Below are 15,837 nucleotides of genomic sequence, written 5' to 3'. Positions count from 1 at the left end.
ATTTGCCAAATCAAACTGTTTCCAAGAAACATTTGCCTAGAATTTCTGTCTCTGTATTTGTTCTCACAGTCTGCGTTCAAATCCTACCCTGAACCTCAGAGATGTGTTTCAGTAGTGAAAGCCAAGTCAGTAGACATAGACAGCAGCACCTTCTCCAAAGAGGATGCTCTACCATGGAAACACAGCTCCTCTTAATCCTATTGCTCTCCTTAAGGTCTGGGACCACAATACTAGAATGGACAGAATTCAAAGGGATGGAACTTCGGGAAAAGAAGTACATACCATCCCTTACTTCATCTATGATGATTCACAATGATGAAAATCAAAATGACATGCAAATGTCAAGGATCACTGTAAGATACTCCTATGCTTGAACTACTGGCCAGCCCACTTCTGACTTTTAACCTTTTACCTTACATGGCCCCATGTGTTTTCAAGTGAGTCATGAAGACCAAACATTCTTCCGAAAGTTCCTGAATGTGATAAGATATCAGGTCCTTCACTGGTACTTTCTGATGATTCTCCCACCGGGGATGGCAGCTGGCAGAGAAAAATCTCTTCCCACTCACCCTGCCACCCCCCACTCATCCGCAGTGAGAGAATCTCTCTGCCAGAAATTACATTTTTTTATTCTCACCCCATTTACAAAGAAAGGTTGAAAAGCAGAAATAACAGTGCAAAAGAAGGTGCTAATGAAATGCGATGCACACAAAGGTGATCTTGGGCACCATCACAGAGGAGTTTCAAATGCCTTCAGCGGAATCTAAAAAATGGCAGCAGTAAGAGAAAGGAACACATTACCTGGATAATCCTCAGAGACGTGCACCGAATAGGATATGCTGTTTAAAAAAAAAAAAAAAAAGAACCATAAAAATTTTATCCTAAATTGTCCATGTTTATTTATAGAGTTCTGACAGCTCAACAACACAGCTTTCTCGGCAGCTTACAAAATGCTTAGTGCAAATAATTAAATAAATATAGTACAATACTCCCTCCAATGGAAATAACCTAGCTGTGATCCGAAACCACTCTGTGTGTGTGCGCGTGTACAAAAGCATGCATGTGTGGGTGTGATTGATTGCTCACCTGTTCAATTCAAAACGAGTATTTCTTGCACCTTCCTTCTCTCAACCTTTTTATTTCTGAAGGAAAATATATTACAGCAGCAACCAACAAATCACTGACAAAATTCTTGCAAAGATGTATGGAATTCCTTCAGGCCTATTCTCCTACAGAGTTTGAGGTATGGGGATTGCAGCTTTATTCTCCCTTCCCTACAATTGATTTCACATAAGAAAAGAAAAAAGGAGCAGCTGCTACAGGCACTTTGCCTTCAGAGGATTTTTGACAATGAGAACAGAATGGATCCCAGTTGGGGGAAGGCAGTCTCCTGCTATGCCAGGAGATCTCCTGGCATCAGTCCCCATTACCCACCCCCACTTCACAGGCCAATGATGTCAATTATGCTCTGGAATTTGCTCAAAGCTCCATGGCTTTGGCCGAATTCTATACACGATGCAATGTCATCATTTCCAGTTCTGAACCAGAAGTGATGTCACGTTTGTGTGATGCTGGCACAATTGTACCTGCCTCCAGCATCTCCTGGCAAGTTGCCAGCTGGCAATCTAAAACTCAGGACTCTACTCTACTAAGAGAGCAAGTCTTCCTTTGTTGCCTGTTAAGCAATTTAGCCAGAGGTAGGGTCCAACCCAACATTGTCTCGGGTATTCATTTCACTCTCCAGAAAACTAGCAATGGTTTGGATCCAGCCAGAATTCTCATCCAGTCTTGTCCAACTCCCTTCCTTCTTGCAGACCCTACCCCACATGGTTCGTGTCAATGCAGGCCCTATGATTTGCAGCACAGCTTTTTTGAAGAGGGCCAGCTCCTCCCTTTTCCACCAGTGGAAAAGCCGGAGGGATCCAACCCACTGCATCCTTTTCAGACAGGCGTTGAGTGGAGATTAGCTACTTGGCCAAAAGAAATGATAGACCTATTGTAAAAGGAGCCGCTTCAAGAGTTCGGGGTTCTATGACTTGGGTCGCAAATATATCGTGGGAGAATCAGTACTGTCTCTGTGCTTCTGCACATCTAGATCACCTGCTCAAATGCATAGCCTCTTTTGGCAGGAGTCCTCAAAGCAGCTCATAACAGATACCAAATACAACAAACTATCATAAACATTAACATTTTGAAACAAAGAATGACAGAATCTCTGTAGAAGAAAAAAGTGGATTTTCCCAGCTCTGTGCCTTTATTGTTCTGCAGTTCTATTCTGTGCTGCATGACGTCCTTTAGTCATTCTTGCTTTACAAGGACAACTTCTAAAACTAATTTCAGAATAAAAGCATGTACAGTGAGCAGTTCCTTCCAGGGCCAGTTCTCTGGTCAAGCTACCCAAGTCTTTATTTGATTTACTTAGATATTTATACTCTGCTTTTCTCTTCATGATGTACCCAAAGCATCTTTCTCCCCTCTTCCACTTTATCCTCATAACAATCCTGTGAGGTAGGATGGGTGGAGAGAGAGCGATTGGCACAAGGTCATCTAGTGAGCTTCCTTCGCAGAGTGGGGATTTGAATTTGGATCTTCCAGATCCTAGTTCTGCACTCTAAGCACTATACCACACTGCAGCTATTAAAGATCCTTCTAAAGGTAGAGGGCTACTCCTTGCCAAAGAAATAAAAGTCTGCCTTTTTCTGCCATGCAGCAATTCAGAACCACTTAGCAGCAATGCTTCCTCAGCAGCATTACATATATTTCAGATGCAGCCAAAAGGTACTTCGCACCTGTGGTCGTAAAAGAAATGGATTCATGATCGGCCAAAAAAAATGCTCCAAAGCATGATAGACTTAATTTTTAAAGATTAATTTTTAAAGATAAATTAAAAGATTAATTTATTTGAAAAGTGTCATGTTTTCCAGGCTACTGACATTGAGGCATATTCTGATATTCTCAAGAGGTTTTCATGTTGGCTGCGTAAGCTAATCAACTGTCCTTCATACAATTATAACAGAGACACACAATTGAATCCAACTGGACCCTATTTAGTAAGCAGGGATGGGGGAATCCAACCAACAAGCAATAGTTTTAAAATCAATCTGCTCAAAATCCGTGGGGTTTTTTTTCTAACGACATGGATTCTAATGATATGGATTTAATTGTATGTTTGTATCTGATTTGTCATTAATGTTAAGGACCATTGATTACACTGAAATTGTTCATTTAATTTGACCAGCTTTTTCCTGATTACTGTATTCAGCTGTGGGAGACAATAAAAGGTTTCATTACAGCCACCTGCAACCTGTTGAAGTAGAATGATGCTCACCAGGGATACACATTCCTTTTCAAACAATTTTAAAAATGAAACAAAAAAACCTATTAGTTTGGAAATCAAAAAGTAATAGTAAAGGATAATGAATGACAATTTTTTCCCTTTAAAGTTCATTATCGAGATCATTTTAATCCCATCCCTTCAAGGGAAAAAAGCTTCTCCACTCATTTTATCTTCACAACAATCCTGTGAGGTAGGGAAGGTGGAGGACAGAGACAGAAGCCTCAGGTCACTCAGTGAGGCTCAAGGCCAAGTGGCGGCTTGAACCTTATTCAATTAGTTAGTTGTGTGTGTGTTATGCGCCATCAAGTCGCCTCCAACCTATGGCAACCCTATGAATGAAAGACCTCCAAAACGTCCTATCATTAACGGACTTGCTCAGATCCTGCAAACTGGAGGAAGTCACTTATTTTAATGAGTCAAGCCGTCTCATTTTAGATCTGCCTCTTTTCCTACTACCTTCCACTTTTCCTAGCATTATTGACTTTTCCAGAGAATCTTGTCTTCTCATGACATGATCAAAGTAAGAAAGCCTTAGCCCTGCCGTTTTAGCTTCTAGGGAGAATTCAGTCTTGATTTGATCTAATACTCACTTACTTGTCTTTTTGGCTGTCCGTGGTATCTGTAAAACTCTCCTCCAGCACCACATTTCAAATGAAGTTAGTCATATCCCACTTTTTGCCAGCATTCTCCCCTCTTGCCTTTTTCCTTACAATAAGAACTCTGTGAAGTAGGTTCAGTTGAGACAGAGTGACCACCTTGGGTTCACCTAGTGAGCTTCCTTGGCAGGATAAGGATTTGACCCTGGGCCTTGTAAATCCTAGCCCAACACTCAAACCTCTACGAGCAGAACCACAAGTGACAAAAAGCACAGATTGGACACTTGTCTGCTTCCCTCAAGTTTTGATGGGAAATGTAGGCAGCTTGGCAGAATGTTGGACAAGTGACAGTTGAAAAGTCCATTGGACAGCAGTCAGAGAGCGAAGCTGCGAGACCAGGATGCCTACATTTCCCATCAAAACTTGAGGGAAGCAGATAAGTGTCCAATCTGTGCCTTTTGTCACTTGTGGTTCTGCTCACAGTTATTGCCAACATTCTAACCACTGCCTTTCACTGGCAACCTTGTTTTAAGAGGCTGGGAGTGGGGAGACGATCCTCCTCCCCCTCCCCCTCTCTCCTGCCATCCCTTACTGTGCTAGCCCTGGCTGCTGTGCTTACACCAGGAGCCAGGCTTGGAGTGTGAACAGCAGGTAGGCGGGCCAGCATGTGTGGCTGTGTGGGAGAGAGCAGGAAGACATTCCCCTGCAGGAGTACAAGAGCTGAATGGTGAAGTGAATGGAGCAAAACCGAAGGAACATTTTGATTCTAAAATCAGCATGGAGAACAACAGTACATGCCCAAGACACGTACAGCTCAGCTCAGTATAAAGAATGTTTGCCTAAGTGGGGTAAATAAAACAAGAGGTTATCCTACAGCTGTTGATTCCTATTTGAACAGGAGCAGCCATTAAACGGCCATGTGCTTTGCATTTGGATGCCATGTGGCAGGATTAACTGGACCAAAAGAGGATGATTGAGCAACGTTTCAACAAGTTTGTCCAAAGTTCTTCTCTTTGCTCAACTGTTCCAGTCCCAGAACTTTTGGAGCCGCTGAGATGTCAGAAGCAAGTTGGAAAGGAGAGCAGACCGTTTGCAAAAGGCAACACAGGTTTCCTAAGTGCTGCAGAACAGGTCCCTAAATTCTGTTGATCTGCCAACAACAATATGCTAGGGTTGCCAGCTCCTGGTTGGGAAATTCCTGAAGATTTGGGGGAGTGGAGCCAGGAGAGGGTGGGGTTTGGGGAGGGGAGGGACCTCAGCTGGGTATAATGCCATAGAATCCACCTACCAAGGCAGCCATTTTCTCCAGAGGAACTGATCTCTGTGGCCTGGAGATCAGTTAAAGTTCCTGGAGATCTTCATCCACCACCTGGAGGTTGGGAACCACACAATATACCACTCTGGTTCATGCATGCATGTCCCTTCCATGATCTTTCATCATGGAGAAGGGTCACTGAGGAAGGGACAGGACTGCATGGAAGCAAGCAGTCCCATGAGTACTTGTAAAGCTCTGGCAGTACCATCCTATTGCATGTTTCTAAACTGATTGATATAGATGTAGAAGGGTCTATATCTGCTTAATATGGGATTGTAAGTGGCCTGCTACCAGGGTACCACCAGCACTTTTTACTGTGACCAGAAACAGATGGGTAGCAGGTGCAGATCTGTCAGCACTTGGCAAGATATGATCTGATTTACAAGCCCCGGTTAGCAATCTGGTAGCTACATTACACATCACTTGGAGTTCTGGAACAGCCCCACAAATTATGCAACACAGTGATCTAATCTGGATGATGCCAAGACAAAAATCCCTCAATAAGGATTTTGTTTCAGCCAGTATCAGTTGGTATCAAAAGTGCTGTTTGTGGTGATGAATCTGTGCTACCTCATTCACACAAGTATACTGACACTTCATCCTATGATGGATGAATGATAAACATGCAGAGAGTCATAGAATCGTAGAGCTGGAAGGGGCCTTATAGACCATCTAGTCCAACCCCCTGCCCAATGCAGGAACAGCCTAAAGCATTCCCAACAATTATTCGACCAGCCACTCCTTGATGAGGGGGAACCCCTAGGCAGCCGATTCCACTGCTCACAGAACAATAGCACAGCAGCTTAAGTGTATCTAAACCTAGGGGGAAATGCCTCAGTCTTTCATTAATGATACAAGGGAAATGCAAGGTTGCAGACACACTCCAGGACTTGAAGAGCTACCTTCAAGTCCGTTAAGATAGCTGCAGTGCAACCCTAAGCTTAACTACATCGTTCTAAGTCCATTGATTGCCAAGGACAAAAATTTTGGCTTACAATGCAGGGTTGCTGTAAGAATTAGGAGACATAAAAGAATTCTATAAATGCTAAATATTATTACATTCTTATTCTTTAGATTTTCAGAACTACATAAAACACAAAACAAATCACACTCATGCTACATTACAAAGAGAAAACCATACATATGATATATGATAAGATTTAAGAAATAACATGATTCAATTTGCAAATACATCTTTCGATGAGAAGTTTGTTCACTGCGGGCACTTTTTAAGTATTTGGTAACGACAGTCTTAATAACAATTTCCTAATGTTAGAAAAATTGCCAGTCCTTTAAAAAATACACCCCCTCATTTAAAGGAGCGTTTAAAAAGGATTTCAGGAGTTACATTCAATCAGTAAGTAACCTCTCTGCTATGATTTGCATCTACTCTTCCAGGTAATGCAAAGATGGCTTAAGAAACTGATAACATTCACCATTCCGTCTTCAAACTGCTGACTCTTTCTGCGCGGGTACTTGTACAGTTGTTGGGTGTCTCCGTTTCCTAGTTTCACACACATTTGGCCTTCTTAGCACTTCATGGGAACACTGTGCTGTGCCTATGGAAACCTTATAGAATTCTTTACATTAAATATCATGATGAGTTTTTGCTCCCAAGTCAACTCCACTGTTTTAGCATCTTATAAAAAAGAAAACATGTTGTTTTAATCTTTTTTTCTTGAGACAAAGTCCTTATTTTATTTTGACTCAACAAAGGTTCCACTACTGGTGAGCATCACTAACTATATCCTTATAAGAGCTATTCCTTTCTCAAAAATGTGCAGTTCAATCCTAAACAGTAACACTCTTCTAAGTCAGCTTCAATACTGTTCAGCACTGCACAGTGTGTTGGACTTATGAAAAGGTTTTTTTTTTAAAGTCACTTGCATACAACTATCAATCCATAAACTTCACGGAGCAAGACACTGCCTCTCTTGCTACAATCTACTGAATTCCCCACTCCCAATTTTGTTCTTGAGGGTACACTGACCCTGAGGAACCTCTAATGGGCAAAGGGGAAAGGGGAGAATTGGCAAATACAGCTGCCGCCTCCTTCAAATGGAAATGTTATTCTTCTGAAGCTAGATGGATAAACTGTTGATAGAGGACCCCACCTATCAGGGCTCTTCCTAGTTTCTTCCAGGGGTCTCTGGAGGGGAGGGTACTCACTGCCTGAGCTGGTTTCTTCTGAGTAGGGTTGCCAACTCTACAGGGAAAAAATGTCCTTTTTCTTGAATCCAAGTTTAATTAGTAGAAATGGGCACGTGAAGCTTTTCATGCCATGAAGCTAAACAATGTCACCTGATCAAACTGAAATGAAAGGGAGAGCAGGACGGACCAGTTTAAAAGTTGGCAGACCTAGAGATGGCAGATTCCAATGACAAGGGCAAGGTAGCTAGGTTAGTACTGATGTCCTAACCCAGGGCACACCCTTCTAAGGTCACTAGTCGCACTGTAAGCAAGGCTGAATCCACACTTACCGGCAGGGCTTTTTTCAGCTGGAACATGGTGGAACGGAGTTCCAGAACCTCTTGAAAATGGTCACATGGCTGGTGGCCCCGCCCCCTGATCTCCAGACAGAGAGGAGTTTAGATTGCCCTCCGTGCCGCTCAGCACGGAGGGCAATCTAAACTCCCCTCAGTCTGGAGATCAGGGGGAGGGGCCACCAGCCATGTGACCATTTTCTTCAAGGGCAACCCACTGAGTTTCACCCCCCCTTTTTCCAGAAAAAAAGCCCTGCTTACCGGCATAGTGCTAAACAGTCGGAATGATAGCGTCTTCCTAGCGCGTTTTATGATGTCATCGCGCCACGATGCCACTCTCATGGCGCGATGACCTCAGAAAAAGTGCCAGGAAGACGCTATCATTCCGACTGTTTAGCGTTATGCCGGTAAGTGTGGATTCAGTCCATTACAGTCTTTTTATTACATTATTCTACTGTTTTTTTGAAAGGGAGGTAAAGTGCACTGGTGAAATAGAAAGGTGGACTTTGTAGTCCAGAAAGTATTGCAATTATTGTTATCAGTAACGATGATGACACTAATTTACCAGTAAACTTCAGAGGTCTTCCAGATCTTCCCAAAGCAGAATGTCCCATAAAGCACAATATGATTTATTTAAAGCCTGCCATACCCCAATGCATTTTAGTGATGGCTCGTCTATATGGTAATCCTTCTTTCAACAATCTATGTCTTCAAAAGCTGTATTTTAGCAAACAGAGCACAAGGAACTGAGAAAGTCGTCCTTCTGAGAAGACTCAAACTGGGGGAAAGATTTACACCAAACCATCCAAAGCAGAACTCTCCTTTTTTAGCTGATTAATTAAACCACAGCGGTCTATGCTATATTAGTCGCACACTGAAACTGTTAGCCCCATCCTCCAGTACTCCAGGAGGAACCTGGGTGCTGAGTCAAAGTATTGCAAATTTGCATTTTTCCGCTAAGAATAATTCTTGCAAGCAGCCAATCAGTGCAATTCAACCGCATGAGAACAAAACAGTAACTATCACTTGTAAATAGATGCTTGAATTAACTTGCTATGCAAACAAAGTGGTGGCAAGTTGCTGGAACATAGTCCGCTCTGCTATGCAAAGCTTCCGTACCAAAACTAACACTGACTGCAAAGACTCTGATGTTGTTAATTATCCTGCACTCGCTTGTTCAGGGCATTTGGTCAACAGCACCTTGACAAATCAAATTAATTAGCTCAACAGCTGGTACAAAAGAGCTTTACTAATGATCAAAACTTTTCCGATCTCCAGCATTTGTTAAGGGTGGAAGGAGACTGTTTTTTCTACATTATCCAAATCAGACTGGACTATTGGTGCTGGACAAGAGGCATCACATTGAGTTTTTACTATTCCTATTTGATGTAGCAGTCGCATGTCAACCTCAAGCCTCTCTATCCAAGAAAAATAGAAATGTAGAGCTGGAAGGTACCCCAAGGGCCATTTAGTCCAACCCCCTGCACAATGCAGGAAATTCACAACTACCCCTCCTCCTTCACCATTGACCCCTACTCTATGGCCAGAGGAACGGGGGGGGGGACCTTCCCAGATCCCCTGCCAGTCTGGCCTGGAGAAATGTTCCTTCCTGATCCCCAAGTGGTGATCGGCATTACCCTGGGCATATAAGAAAGACTTATGAGTGCTTATCATCAGCTCATCCCTTCCTGCCCTCTCTCTATCTGCCTAAATTCATACTGAGTCATTGAACCAGCACTACTGTCAGATGGCCATCTACTTTCTTCTTAAAAACCTCCAAAGAAGGAGAGCCCACCACCTCCCGGGGAAGCCTGCTCCACTGTAATGTTTAGCTGAAAACTCTTTTGATTTAATTTTAACCTGTTCGTTCTGGTCCAACCCCCTGGGGCAACAGAAAACAAGAAGGAAACAAAAAGAAAGTTTGATTTGTATCTTGTGCTTGGGCTAGGGTTTAATTCCTGGAGATTTGGGGACAGTGCCTGGGGAGGGTACAGTTAAGTGAAGGGACAGAACTCTGCGGGGATGTGATGCCACAGACTTTGTCCTCTGAAGCAATTTCCTCCTGGGCAATTGATCTATGTCGTCTGGAAATCAATTGTAATTCTGGAAGAACTGAAATCTCCACCTTTAGGTAGCCCTAACTGAGGCATAGATACCCAAGCAGCCTGGAATTCAGGGTACAGGGAACAAAATCTCAGAGGAAGCTGGACTGGAGCTCAGAAAGAACAGCCGTGGCAGAGCTTGATTGTGGCCTAGCAGGCAAGGTGTATTGAAGAGGAAATAATAACATTGTATTGTCGAAGGCTTTCACGGCTGGAGAACGATGGTTGTTGTGGGTTTTCCAGGCTGTATTGCCGTGGTCTTGGCATTGTAGTTCCTGACGTTTCGCCAGCAGCTGTGGCTGGCATCTTCAGAGGTGTAGCACCAAAAGACAGAGATCTCTCAGTGTCACAGTAATAACATTAAATTTATATACCGCCCTTCAGGACAACTTAATGCCCACTCAGAGCGGTTTACAAAGTGTTATTATCCTTATGACAATCACCCTGTGAGGTGGGTGGGGCTGAAAGAGCTCTGAGAAAGCTGTGACTAGGGATGCCAGGTCCCCCAACCCCCCGGGTGGGAGGTCGGAAGCTCGGCACAGACCTTTTAGGTTTCACCTCAGTTTTTAAGTTTCCCCTTGGCCCGGATTCCCCCTGAATCCAGGCTGATTCGGGCACGTTGGCCCAAATCCAGCTACTGTGGAGCATGGTAGTGCACTGTGCCGCTGGGGAGCGCACCCTGGAAGGCATGCCCCCCCTCCGTTGATCAGGTATGTTGTGTATTGGGCTGAGTTAGGCCAAACAAGGCCTCTAAGGTAATTACTGTATTGAATGTTATGCACCGTTAGCTTCAGGTTATGTCAAGGTTCCTAACACACTTCATTCTCATTGGTTACATTGCCTGCACTTAATCCTCATTGGATACCTTCACATGCACATTCATTGGGTACCTTCTGAAGGCAGCAGCCAATCGGTCCTCTCAAATAAAGACCAATCAGTGGCCTGCCTATCTTATACATTGTATATAGTGAATGCAAATGATGGTCTTGTAAAGCAAACATTCTTATTGGTTGCTAGCTATTCTTGGGGCGGGGTTTCTCTGTATATATTGAGGGTTTCTGTTCAGTCTGTGTAGTGTCATCTAGTGAGTACTGTCTGCTGTTGTCTGTCTGTTCTGGCTTGCAATAAACAACCTTGTTTTGGCTGAAATCACTCTGGGCTGCAATCATTCTGAGCTCCAGGCTCAATACACAATTAGGTAAGTGGGGGGGTGGGGGGGTGGGAGCAGGTGATCCCTTGCCCCCAGCAGGGGACTGGCAACCATAGCTATGACTGACCCAAGGTCACCCAGCTGGCTTCAAGTGGAGGAGTGGAGAATCAAGCCCAGTTCTCCAGATTAGAGTCTTGCCACTCTTAATCACTACATCAAACTGGCCACTCTTAACCACTACACCAAACTGAGGATTTAAGATATTTGCTGTGCATTCCTAAAACAGAGTTAGGCCTTTCTAAACTCATTGACTTCAATAGATTTTAAAGGATCTAACTCTGTTTAGTATTTCACTGCTAATTTACCAAATAAGAGCATTAACACCTAAACCAGGTCAGAAGGAGGCAGCTTGAATTCTGGGAGGATGGAGCTATGCTAGAAACTAGTAGGAATTAAAAATTAAAAACATCCAGACTTTTAAGAGCCAGCCTGATTAAGAGTTCTGATGAGCCTGAACGCTTACACTATGTTTTGTCATTTTTGTTTGCCCTAATAAAAGATATTACATCAATTCCTGTTCTGGATTTTGTGTGGGCCATGGGCCAATGTGGCCATTTATAATTTTTTTTACACCCAGATGAGCCTTTTTTCCTGTAAAAAGTTGCAAGATCAGAACTGAGGGTTAGAAAGTTCTAGTGCCAGCTGCCCCAGTCCTGAATGCTACTAGTAAAAATTGCTTTTAAAAAAAGAAAGAGCAGTTTGCTTTTTCCAAAATCTTTCTGATGTTCAAATCTCTTTATTTTCTTTTCATTATACTTGGGGAGTTACAGCCCTGTTCATGACACAATCCGATGCTCTAAAAACAAATTAACTTCTGAAGGCTATAGAACAACCGGTACAATAGCAGTATGAAACAAGAGCTCTCTGAGGGCTGTGCTGCCCTCCTGCTAGGCAAGAGATCACAAACTCCAAAGGATAGCAGCAAGACCAGCAGCGACAGAAGAAGATTACCAAGCACCCAATAAATGCAGAATTTATCACCATACATGGCTTTTAAAATGGAAGAGCAGAGAACAATGAAAACCACTTCAGCTCTCCACTGAGGAGAATGGCTGGGTATAAATTAAGTAAATAAATAAACTTTGCCGCATGGATGACTGTGAAGTTCAGCTTTCATGTGTGTTAGAGTTCTAACTAGAGATGGGCACAAACAGCAATAAGAACTAAAAAAAAAGCCACTAACAGTCCAATCAGCTGTTCGCAAACAAGCTGTTCGTGAGGCCCCATTCTAAACAAACGGGTGGTTGTTGCAAGCCTCATTCATTGCTGTTCATTGCTGTTCGTCAAGCCAGATAATCTGGCACCTGCAATCAATTCCCTTGGCAACCGGAGGCAGGGACTGCCTGAACTCTGTCTGAACTCCTGCTGTTGCCCTGGAAACCCCAATCTAAGCCCAATTTAGCTTGATAGGCAGGTCTTCCTTTCAAGTGTGGAGCTCCAAATTTATTACAAGGAAGCAAAGAGCAGGGGGGAGGGGGGCTCCCAGCTTGGGTTTTGCAGAGAGTGAGGGAGAGACAGTTGCTGTTGGCATTTTGAGAGAGAGACAGGGAGAGTGCATTGGAGCTTGAATTTTCTTTGTATGTGGTGGGATAGGGATCTACCTCTTCAAGTTCCAGGGCTGCTGCCAGGCTCTGGGCCAAGCTATTATTTATTACTAGTACCTTTCCTGCTGCCTGCTCAGGTAGGGTTTCTGGGAGCAGTGTGGTAAGGATCTTGATGGCTGTAGGAGAGCCTGCTGGCCCCCACGAACAACGAACAATGAACATGTTCGTGAACAGGTCATGTTCGTCAATGTTCGCTGTTCATTGATGGCAACGAACAACGAACACCATGTTCATTTTTTTTCTGTTCATGCCCATGTCTAGTTCTAACTGGATGGAACATGTAGGGCTGGAAGCTTCTACCCAAAGCCTCCTAAGGTTTAACTTTCACATACAAGTTAAACTTTCATGTTCAAGTCCCTTTATGGATTAAAAACTTGTTAAATGACAAGAAGCAGAGTAGGAATAAGCGGACACTTCTCCCAATGGACAGGGAAGTAAGCAGTGGGGTCCCACAAGGATCAGTACGGGAGCCAGTGTGATTTAATTTGTTTATAAATGACCTGGAACTGGGGATGAGCAGCAAAGTGGCTAAGTTTGCAGATGACACAAAATTATTTAGGATGGTGAAAACCAAGGCCAACTGTTTGTTTGTATTGTCGAAGACTTTCACGGCCGGAGAACGATGGTTGTTGTGGGTTTTCCGGGCTGTATTGCCGTGGTCTTGGCATTGTAGTTCCTGACGTTTCGCCAGCAGCGGTGGCTGGCATCTTCAGAGGTGTAGCACCAAAAGACAGAGATCTCTCAGTGTCACTAAGAGATCTCTGTCTTTTGGTGCTACACCTCTGAAGATGCCAGCCACAGCTGCTGGCGAAACGTCAGGAACTACAATGCCAAGACCACGGCAATACAGCCCGGAAAACCCACAACAACCAACTGTTTGTTTGTTTGCTTATGTCATTTATAGTCCACCTTTCTCACTGACTCAAGGCAGATTACATATTGTGAGATTAGTACAATCAGTATCAAGAACAATGCCATAGGCTAAATAAATACAAGTTTACAAAGATATAATATTAGCAAAAATCCAATACAGAGTTGAAGAAATGCTGAAACAGAGCATAAGCAATTCTAAGACTGACATTAGTCAACATACCCAATAGGATCATACTTGAAGCACAGGTAGCACATAGGAGCACATACTTAAAGCAGCAGATAGGGCATAAGGCAATATAGTGGTGAAGTCTTTGATCCCCAATTCATCAGAGAAGAGCTCCAGGAGATTTCCACAAATTCAATGAGAGGACAACCATGTGGGAAATGAAGACGTTCAATATGGGCAAGTGTAAGGTGATGCATATTGGAACAAAAAATCCCAACTTCAAGTACATGCTAATGGGGTCTGAACTTGTTGAGAGTGAGAGAGAAAGAAAACCTGGGGTCATAGTCAGTAGCTCAATGAAAGTGCCGACACAGTGTGCCGCTTCAATGAAAGTGGCAAACTCTGTGCTGGAGATTTATAGAAAAGGGACTGAAAATAAAATTGCCAATATGTGGCCTCTGTGTGCAGTTCTGGTCACCATATCTCAAACAGGGCATTGTAAACTGGAAGAAGTACAGAAAAGGGCAAACCAAGATGATTAGGGGTTTGGGGCAACTTTCCTATGAGGAACTCAAGAGAATCCAAAGAAGCTGATGATGCTTCAGTAGATTCAGGACAAAAGGAAATACTTCTTTACACAACGAGTGATTAAGATACGGAATTCACTGCCAGAGGATGTAGCGATGGCCACAGGCACAGATAGCTTTAAACAAGGATTGGACAGATTCATGAAGGATAAGCAGGTCAGGGAACTTCCACATTCACAAGCAGTAAACCTGTGAATACCAGTGCCAGGAGCAGGCATGTTCAGGGGAAAGCCAACATACCCAACAGGATCATACTTGAAGCACAGGTAACACATAGGAGCACATACTTAAAGCAACAGATAAGACATAAGGCAACATAGTGGTGAAGTCTTTGATCCCCAATTCATTAGAGAAGAGCTCCAGGAGATTTCCACAAATTCAATAAGAGGACAACCATGTGGGAAATGAAGACGTTCAATACAGGCAACCGTAAGGTGAGACCGGATGTTGTGAGACCGGATGTTGGACAAGATGGACCACTAGTCTGATCCAGGAGGGTTCTTCTTATGTAGATATACAAATACAGATGCATGTAGGACTATAAGAGTGTATTAGAGAGTTGAGACCTTTAGAAAGGTATGTAGGGGACAAGAAAATATAACGATACTTGATCAACTAAGCATACAGTTAAACATATGAAGTTGTCTTATACTAACAGGGTGCACACAATAGCCCCATGTGTTCACTGAATGTACAGGGAGGAAACGTGAGAGAAAGCGCACTCTCCCCATCTTCTGCCCCCATGCAATCGCTTGGCTATCTGCTGGGGCAATCGGACAAGGAAAGTGGTCATGTGAACTCCCCTTCCTGGTGCCCAGCGACGTTCCAAAAACATATTTTCTCCCCTTTAAAAATGCTTATAACAAGTTAGAAAAACTGAGGAGGGATTGATGGCCTAAACCACTCTCCCCGGCACACACAGTCCTAGTCTGACACTCTAACCACTATACACATTGCCTCTTGCAAAAATCAACATCCTGCATGGCGGTCATCTGATCATGGCGGTCATCTGATTTTGACCCATTGTTTCTCCAAGGAGCTTAGTTTCCTGTTTACACGTGATGATACTGTTGGTTGAGAAACAGAACTACGAAAGCACGCCAATTAAAAGTTGCTACTGGTAGGACAAGTGGTAATTCTTAGGAAGGCTGCTGCTCTCAACAGGGGGGTCTGTGGTTGAATTTCCTTTGGGCAATGCAATACGTGTACATTTGTTGCTACAGAGTAAGCAAATCAACTAGTATTTTGTCATCATACTCCGGGCTGGTTGACATTTCCTACAAAATTGCATATGTAATTTTTAAAATACAACCTAAAATTCCATTCTTGTAACTCAAACCTAAGATAGAAACTCATGCCAGAAGCATGAAAACATATGCTTTCCCGTTCATATCAGCATTCTCTGAATAAAGCCATCTACAGTATTTACTCAAACACAAGGACTAGGCTTTGTCATGCCATTAAAAAAGAAGGGGTCATCTTACATTCGCATACAAATTACAGTTATGTCCAATAATATTTTTGTTGTGCCTATAACATTTTTAAGGCAGTCATCTTACATTCA

General features: G+C 43.2%; 1 protein-coding gene across 1 annotated transcript in view; it reads right to left on the bottom strand.

The window, feature by feature from the left end:
• The window catches only part of PARP8 (poly(ADP-ribose) polymerase family member 8), a 184,000-nt gene that overhangs the window by 87,560 nt on the left and 80,603 nt on the right, over window positions 1-15,837 (bottom strand). Inside the window, exon 3 of the mRNA XM_054986734.1 lies at window positions 802-839. Coding sequence (XP_054842709.1) covers window positions 802-839 — 38 coding nt within the window. The remainder of the gene's footprint in view (window positions 1-801; window positions 840-15,837) is intronic.

Source organism: Eublepharis macularius, chromosome 8 (genome assembly GCF_028583425.1).
Source record: "Eublepharis macularius isolate TG4126 chromosome 8, MPM_Emac_v1.0, whole genome shotgun sequence".
NCBI lineage: Eukaryota > Metazoa > Chordata > Lepidosauria > Squamata > Eublepharidae > Eublepharis > Eublepharis macularius.
This window is presented reverse-complemented; position numbering and strand designations above follow the sequence as displayed.